Source organism: Mus caroli, chromosome 15 (genome assembly GCF_900094665.2).
Source record: "Mus caroli chromosome 15, CAROLI_EIJ_v1.1, whole genome shotgun sequence".
Classification (NCBI taxonomy): Eukaryota; Metazoa; Chordata; class Mammalia; order Rodentia; family Muridae; genus Mus; species Mus caroli.
The window spans coordinates 95,186,894-95,195,230 of NC_034584.1; the positions used below are offsets into that span (position 1 = coordinate 95,186,894).

At 52.6% G+C, this 8,337-nt stretch overlaps 1 protein-coding gene across 1 annotated transcript in view; it reads right to left on the bottom strand.

Annotated features, from left to right (window-relative positions):
• LOC110310110 (keratin, type II cuticular Hb1-like) overlaps nucleotides 1–3,659 on the bottom strand; it is a 6,020-nt gene extending 2,361 nt beyond the window's left edge. Inside the window, exons 1-5 of the mRNA XM_021182802.1 lie at nucleotides 3,297–3,659; nucleotides 1,779–1,987; nucleotides 563–623; nucleotides 340–435; nucleotides 9–173 (exon numbers count right to left, since the gene is read on the bottom strand). Of these exons, the coding sequence (XP_021038461.1) occupies nucleotides 9–173; nucleotides 340–435; nucleotides 563–623; nucleotides 1,779–1,987; nucleotides 3,297–3,659 (894 nt within the window). The remainder of the gene's footprint in view (nucleotides 1–8; nucleotides 174–339; nucleotides 436–562; nucleotides 624–1,778; nucleotides 1,988–3,296) is intronic.
• Nucleotides 3,660–8,337: the final 4,678 nt, after the last annotated feature.

Below are 8,337 nucleotides of genomic sequence, written 5' to 3' on the forward strand. Positions count from 1 at the left end.
CCTCTCACCTTGGTGCGGTACCAGGACTCGGCCTCAGCACGGCTGCGGCTGGCAATGTCATCATACTGAGCCTTGATCTCAGCCACGACACAGTCCATGTTCAGGTCCCGGCTGTTGTCCATCTTGACGATGACAGAGGTGTCTGAGATGTGAGCATGGAGGATGCGGGTCTCCTGCAGGAGGAGGGAGACAGCAGTCAAAAACTTCTTGAAAGCTCAGCCTAACCCTACACACCTCTGCCAACCTCTCAGTCCTCCCCTGGTCCACGCAGGACTTCACAGTCACAGAATGACTGTCTACAGACTACTCGTTGGACTTCTACCTGGCTGCTGCCCTCACCTCGTCATACAATCTCCTCAGGAAGTCGGTCTCCTGGGTCAGAGCCTCTGCGTTGGCCTCCAGATCTGACTTGCGCAGGTAGGCACAGTCCACATCCTGTTGGGGTTTGCAGAGAGGCATGACGCTAACTCTCCCTTGGGCTGGAGGCATCTGGCCACTGAGTGGCAGGCCGGAGAAGACAGGGTGGGGTGGAACTGGGCAGGGACTAGCTTTAATCACTTACCTTCTTTAGAGCCACAAACTCATTCTCTGCTGTGGCCCGGAGTGCAACTTCTTCTTCATACCTGAGACAGGAGAGAAGGGAGGCCTTATCCAAACAGCCATGAAGCCATCCCACAGAGCAGCCTGAACTATAGGCCTCCTTAGAGGAACTTAGAAGGGTCATACTCCAGGCCCAGGCCTGTGAGCACACTGGGTCTTTACAGTAGAGATAGTATAGTGGCATTTGAAAGTTGTGCATTCGTACATACAAACACACACACACACACGTGTTTGCATGCATACACGTGAACATGCATGTGAACATGCATGTATGAGTATGTATGCATATATGTGAACATACATGTGTGTGCATGTATATGAACATGCATGTATGAGTATGTATGCACGTATGTGAACATGCATGTGTGTGCATGCTGCGTGTATATGAACATAAATGTATGAGTGTGTATATGAACATGCATTTGTGTGTGGACATACACGTATCTGCATATACATGTATAGAAACATGTATGTGTCTGTAAACACATATGTGTGTGCATGTACACACATATATGTGAACATGCATGTATATGAGTGTATGTCTAAGGTTCAGGAGACTGAGTGGCTGTTTTTTCTCATCCTTCTCTCTGAGCCCTTGGTCAGCACCTTGTCTATTATCTGTTCTTGGACTGAGCCAAGGGACCAGCTTGAGGGAAGGTCTGCTCAGAGACAGGGTTAGGTGCCAGGGGCTGTAACAGAACATGCTACTGAAGAAGGCTGGGTGGTCCCTTGGAGGAGCAGAAGTTTCCTGAGGCCTGGTGCCCATCCTTCATGCCTGTGTCACATGGAACTGTCTCCAGACATGACCATGTCATGCTTGCCTCCCAGCAGACTCCCCGAGGGCAGGGACCATGCACACTGCTGGCTGGCTGGGTAGCATCCTGCTGTGTCTATGGGGTGTGTGTGGCAGTGTTGGAGGAGAGTAGAGGCAGGAGCCCTACAAACAACATCTAGGGACTTAAGGGTTAGTTCTGGAGCCTAGGAAAGCTGGGTGGAGACGGGGAGGGCAACGGGGAGAACCTTGTGAAGAATTCTGTACCTGAAGGAAGACAGGGAGAGGGCTCCTTGATTGATAAGGCAGGGCTGGGCTTCCTGACTTAGGCAGGCAGAGACCCCAAGCACAAGCCAGCTTGTCTATACCCAGAGAGCTCCTGTCAAGACTCCCCAGTGGCCCTCACCTCTTCTTGTAGCCCTCCATGGACTCCTGCGCATGGTTGAGCTCGGCTGCCAGCCTCCCGCTGTCGGCCTCCACACACTCAGCCTCCCGCCTCAGCGTCTCGATGTAGCCCTCGAACAGAGGCTCCAGGTTGCTCTCACAGCACTTGCGGTTCTGGTAGAACTGCCACTTGGTCTCCAGCAGCTTGTTCTGCTGCTCCAGGAAGCGCACCTGCCATGCAGAGTTAAAGTCTGAGAACAGACTCTTGCAGAATCACAGGGTACCTCTCTCTCTCTCTCTCTCTCTCTGTGTGTGTGTGTGTGTGTGTGTGTGTGCCTCATGGCCTCCCTTGCTGACATGTCTTCTCCACCGCCACACTGGGGCTGAAGGTAGGTGGCAACCTGGAACTCCTTCCTGAGAGCTAACTTCAGTCAGTTCACCTGGTGTCGCTGAACGCGCTTAACCCAGCCCAGACTCTGCCTCTTCTTAGTCTGTGACTTTGGATAAAGCTCTCAGCCTTCCACAGGATGGGGTGGCTGAAGCCCCTGTTAGTAAGGCTCAGAGAGGCATTCATTCTACCTCAAGAAGCTAGCGCAGCCAGGCAGCTGTGACGGTCAGCCTGGGACTGGACCGGTGAGCCCGTTTAGGAAGGCAGACTGTAAACTCTGAAAAGTGAACAAGTGCAAATGACCTGATCCCAGCAACAACAGCGCAATTAGAATAATGAGCACCTGGGATCCAAGTGCAGGGCTGCCTTGTGTTTCTGAGCTCAAGAGTGGGATTGAAGGACGAGGAACATGGCTGACTGCAGGGAGAGACTGTTGATTGGCAGGGGTTGTATCTCACCACCATGATTACAGACTATCAGGGGGCCCACGCTGCATGTTGACCCTGTCTCCCCACCACCAGGTTGGTCCACTCCCTGATTCCGATGCCTCTGTTTAATGACCTTTCCATGGACTTAGTAAGTTCTACCTTGTGCTACCTTTAGTGTCTCATGTGTGCCAGCTCTAGATAGCTCTCCCCAGGCCCCCAACTGCTCTCTCCGTGGAGCTTGTACTCAAGCCTCAGCTGCATGTGGATTCTGTGAAGACAGCTGCAGGCTTGAGTCCATCCTGGCTCCTGTGGACCTGGGCTGTGGCTATAGCACAGGTCTGCGTGCTGAGCTCAAATACAGTCGCTTGCACAGAGCATACTGGCCACAGTGGTTACATGGGATTCAAAAGGCTCTGTGAGATAAGCCCCCAGGCAGTCTCCATTGTTGACCTTGACTTGGTTAGGACACCCTGCTTCCTGCACAAGCATCTACATGGTCTTGCACATTGGAGAGGCCGGGCCTGGGCTCTGTAGGTCCTGCTCCGAGTTCTGAGGGTGCCTTCAGTTTTTTTTTTTCCCACACTAGACTGAAAGGTACTGCTTCCTGTCTGTGTTCCCTTTGGCCTTGGAGGCTCTATGGGCCTTCACTCTGATTCCCCCTCACTGTCCAGCCTTGGCTGAGCACATGCTGTGCTCCGGGAAGGGGCTGGCCCAGGACACCCACCTTGTCGATGAAGGCCGCGAACCTGCTGTTGAGACACTTGATCTGCTCCTTCTCCTCATGCTTCACACACTGAGCATTGGGGTCGATCTCCAGGTTCAGGGGCGTGAGCAGGCTCTCATTGACAGAGACGGTGGTGATGCAGGGCGGGCTGGGCCCGCAGACGCCTCCAGAGCGGTATCCGAAGCTGCGTCCACAGGAGCCAGAGCGGAAGGCCCCACAGACACTCTGACTACCGAAGCCCCCTGAGAGTCCGCGGTAGCAGGAGATGCCCCTGTAGGGAGCTGCAGAGATGCAGCAGCGGCCGGGTCGGGGCCCACAGGCTGAGGCGCAGCTGAAGTTTCCAGTTCGAAAGCCACAGGTCATGGTGGAGGAGAAGACGCGCAGGAAGAGGAGAGAAGTTGACAGTGTTCGGAACTGAGGCCGTGTGTCCCCTGGGTCATTGAAGGCCCTTTTATATGCTAGCAATTGCTGGCATATAAAAGGGGCCAAGAAGAGACAATAGCTGTGTTTTATTGGCTTGGCAGCGCCTGGCCTCTTAAGCTCCAACTCCTAGTGTGGCTGTGTCAACAATCTTTGGCTACAGGCCTGTTTCATCTTCAAAGTCCTTTACAAGCTTGCCCTGGTCTCTGCCCTTCCCTTGGTCTCTGTAAGAGAAGGGCAAGGGAATTTCTTGGAGCATTCTCTCTGAACCCATTTCTGGAAGGTTCACACCTGGGCTATGAGCCTGGCTATCTGTTCTGGCTTTGGGCAGGGTGGCTGGTTCTGTCCCATCCTGTGAGGGAGTATGTCCCTACCTCCCTCTCCTTGTCTCTCCCTATCTAAAAGGCAGGGAGATGAAGTTCTGTCTTCATTGTTAAGGTCAACCTTTCCCAGGCCCTTCTTTCACAGAGCCTGTCCAGGATGGGGTGAGAGAGAGGGCAGTGGTCAGAGGGTAAAGAATCTAGAGTGGAAGCAGGGTTTGGCCTCTGTGTTCTGGGTTCCCAGTGCAGGGAGAAAAGCTGGCATGTAGGAGAAGGCACGCTGGAATACTCAGCACAGACTCTAGGTCAGCAGGTCTCTAGGTCAGCGGGTATCTAGGTCAGGGGGTCTCAACCTTTCTAAAGCTGCGGCCCTTCCATACCTCTCCTCATATTGTGTTGACACCCCCCCCACCATAAAATCATTTCATTGCTACTTCCTAACTATAATTCTGCTATGGTTATGAATTGTAAATACCTGATATAAGTGCCTTAAGGGGTCTCAGCCCACGGGTTAAGAACCACTGCTCTAGAGGCAGATTTGCTTTGAGTTTTCAGAGATCATTGCTGATAGGATCTGGACCAGGGCATGAGAACAAGCTCTTCAGATTCCAGGAGAGGAGCTGAAGGTGGGTTTGAGAAGGACTGAGAGGGGCTGAATTAGAAGAGCCCGGACACTGTAGTCTAGCTCTGGACCTGAGACTGCCTGCTCATTCCTCATCATCCAGGAAAAACACACTGGGGAGGGTCACTTTGGCTGTCGCCACAGCCACAATGCTGCTCCCTGGGGATTCCGCCAAGACCTGGGGTTTTGGAGGAGTGTGGTGTGGAAAGAGCTTGGGGAAACCAGGTTTTGACCAGTGGATGATGGAGAAGCGGCAATCGAGAGGAATCTTTTTCAATGACCTGGCTCTGCAACGGGGCTCGGACAAGGTAAACTCGGTGTGCCTGCAGCCACTGGGAAACAGGGAATAGACTGTGTGGGCTCACAGGGTCCTGAATGGGGCCTATTCCTCCCCTTGGAGGACTCGCTGAATGGGATAAGGCTGTCCTTAAAGCCATGCTTTCTAAATTTGGCCTTATCCTTAGCTTTAGGTTATGTGATGGCTCATCCGGGTGGATTCCCCAACCTGGGTGTTTGAGCTCATAAACCCTCCCAGGCACACGTCTCTGGATGGCCTCTGAGGATGACGGCTTTAATGGAACCATTTCCTGAGTAAGCTTAAGCATGAGCTAAAAATAGCCCTCCGCACATCCCACCAGCACCTCACCTTTTGCCCTTCCCTCCTTGGGGTGTGTGGGGTGTGGGCCAGGCACACCCCACAGGGAGCACTGTAATGAAGAGGAGCTGCTCTGCTTTAGAGACTTGTCAGGAAGCTGGACCACGCTTGCCTGCCAGGGGTACAGAGGAAAGATCTCTTCTGGGCTCCACACTCGGGTTCCCACAGTTTCGAGGCCAAGGCATGGGTGGTGGGATAGGGGCTTCTGGTGTGAAAGACCCACCATGGGTTTGACCTTGAGGCTTGGGGCTGACTGACTGCTTCTTCATTCTAAGTCTTTACAGATTTACTGCTGCCAGAAACTCAAGAAAAACCCAGCTCTTTCTCCCCTCTGCTCAGTATGGGAGCCTCAAGAATGGCTGGATCCACATGGAATTGGGTGCTTGAAGTGCGGAGGGGTATAAGGTGGTGAGTCTTTCCCGAAGTTCTTCCTCGATGCTGTGTAACAACACCATTGTTCTCTGGCTAGCTCATCTGTCCCAGTGCTGGGGCTGGAATCAGGAGGGTTCTTTCTCTGAGGGTCTCTGTGTAGACACATACACCTCCTCAGCTTGAGGAGCCATAGTGATGCTCATTCCTGTCTAGGTTTGTGGCATAGACGCGCAGGGTCCAGGCTGCTCTGGTCCCTTATGTGTAAAGCTGGAATGACAGCCAGCACATACTTTGCTGTCACAGGAGTTAATGGTCCCAGCCTAAGCCACCCCATTCCAACTCCATGCCTACAGCATGACTTGGTCTTGGTTGCAGGCAGCCAGCAAGGCCATGCAAATGGAAGGTGTCATGGGCCAGTAAGATGCCAAAGTACCACACCTTGGGTCAGCAGAAACAGCCCTGGCTTTATGAGGCGACCATCGCTACCTCAAAAAGCCCAAATTAGAGTGTAAGTGCCAAAGAACAAAGGCACTGGAACCAGGGAGCCCTGAAAACAGACACAGACAGGAAACTATTGAGGGCTGTAGATCGCTCTCCTTCACCAAGGCTGGCTCTGCCTATCAGGTTCCAGCTGTGATTGGTTCTGGCCTTGACCAAGGCCATATAAATGCTCTGAGACTACCATTCAGTCTTAAGGCCTGTGCTCTGTGCCTGCCCTGGGATGTTGCTGGATGCCTGGGTCCCCAGGGAGTGACTTGTCTCAGCTGCCTATCCCAGCTGCCTATCCCAGCTGCCTGTCTCTGCTGCTGGATGCCTGGGACCCCAGCGACTGACCTGTCCCAGCTGCCTGCCCCAGCTGCCTATCCCACCTGCCTATCCCACCTGCCTGGCCCACCTGCCTGGCCCACCTGTTGGCCCTGCTCAAAGCCTCTGAGTCCTGCCTGCTGTTCTGGGCCAGTGGCTCCCACCTGACTATCTTGTGTTTTTCTAGCTGTAATCTTCCTGAATGCCTGATTTCTTACTCAGTGCGCTCTGGCTTAGCCATTTCTTATCTCTGTGTCTCCATTTCCACCGGCCTTTGCTTTTATTTTCTGCCCTTGCTTAATTGAATTTTGAGAAACACACTCATGGCAAACATTAGTCAGAAGGTCTCCGTACACATCCTTCAGTTTCCTTAACACACATTGTTCGACATGGGCCTGTGGGACCAAGGTCTTGCCTGATCTGGGGCCTGTCTGGTCCCTGGCTGCTTGTAGAATGATATTTCTTTGGGGGAAGCTGTTGCTGGGAAGTCAGAGAGCCTGGAAGTCATGAAATGCAGATACAAGGTCTGAATTGGATGTGATGTAAAAGGTCTGTAAGGGTTCTTTCTTCAGCTGTAAAATGGTGTGGTGGCTGCCTGGGCTCTATAATGAACTAGCCAGCCTGTGTATGTGAAGTACAGAGATGCATCCTCCCCCACACTCGTACCCCCAGAAGGCTGGTTCAGATCTTTATGACCCCCCCCCTTCTTTCAACGTTGGCCTCTCCAGTTTTACCTTCTGCTTGTAAACCCACAGTACAGGGAGGCCAGTAGGCCCTGCCACACATCTGACACCTGCATATTGCCAAATTTCTACACCCCTTACAGGTCAAAGAGGAATTTACTGCAAGCCGTTTGTCTTCTAGGAGCCAGCTGGTCAGCGGGGTCAGTATTCAGATATGCCTCAGTTAAATGGTTACTGGCCAAGCAGACCTTCAAGGCCAGTGTGGTAGCTGCACCTGTCTCAGCAGCTCAGAGGAGGCGGCACAGCAGCCTGAGGCTTGGAAGGATGGAAGAGCGTTTCAGAAAAGCACAAGAAGGCTGTAGGTGAGTGGTTATGCGGTGGAGCTCGCATGACATCGCGTCAAGAGGATGAACTGGGCCCATGCCAATGACGAGGCGCTCATTGGTAATCTGATGCTTTTCTTGTCAATGACATAATACATTACCGGAAAACCCAACTGGGAGAGATTTGTTTTGGTCACTGTCCAGAGGACACAGCCCACCATGGGGGAAGGTGTGGTCCTGGAGCTGCTCGTATCCATGACAACAGGAGCTTGGGACTCTGCTTGCTCCATCTCAGCAGTCCAGGTAGAACAGAGATCAGGATGGAAACAGACCAGGTTATATCCATAAGCTCCACCCTGACTGTCTTACACAATGGCCAGCTAGATCTCAGGCCCACTACGGTGTCGCCAGCTAGGGCCTGAACCTTGTAAATACCAGTCCAGGGGGTCATTTCACACCAAACCACAGCACCCATTTTCAAGGGTGTGCTGGAACATACTGGAATCTGTAGACAAGAAAAGAAATCAGGGCCTGGGGAGATATAGCTCAGTGCGTGAAGAGTTTTTGCTGGGCAAACATGAGGACCTGAGTTTGGAATTGCCAGCATCCATATAAAGAGCTGTGCCTTCTGTCTTTGGGAGGTGATAGCCATTCTGAGAGCTCACTGGCCAGCCAGCCTAGATGGATCAGCAATCTCCATCGTATGCTCTTCCCATGAAGATATACCCCCACGGTGAGGCAGCCTTAAGGACCCAGTCAGAGTTTACCATACGGTTTGGACTTTCTGTCTCCAAAATAACGAGAGCTGAAACCTTTTTGTTTATCCCTAACTAGCCTCAGGC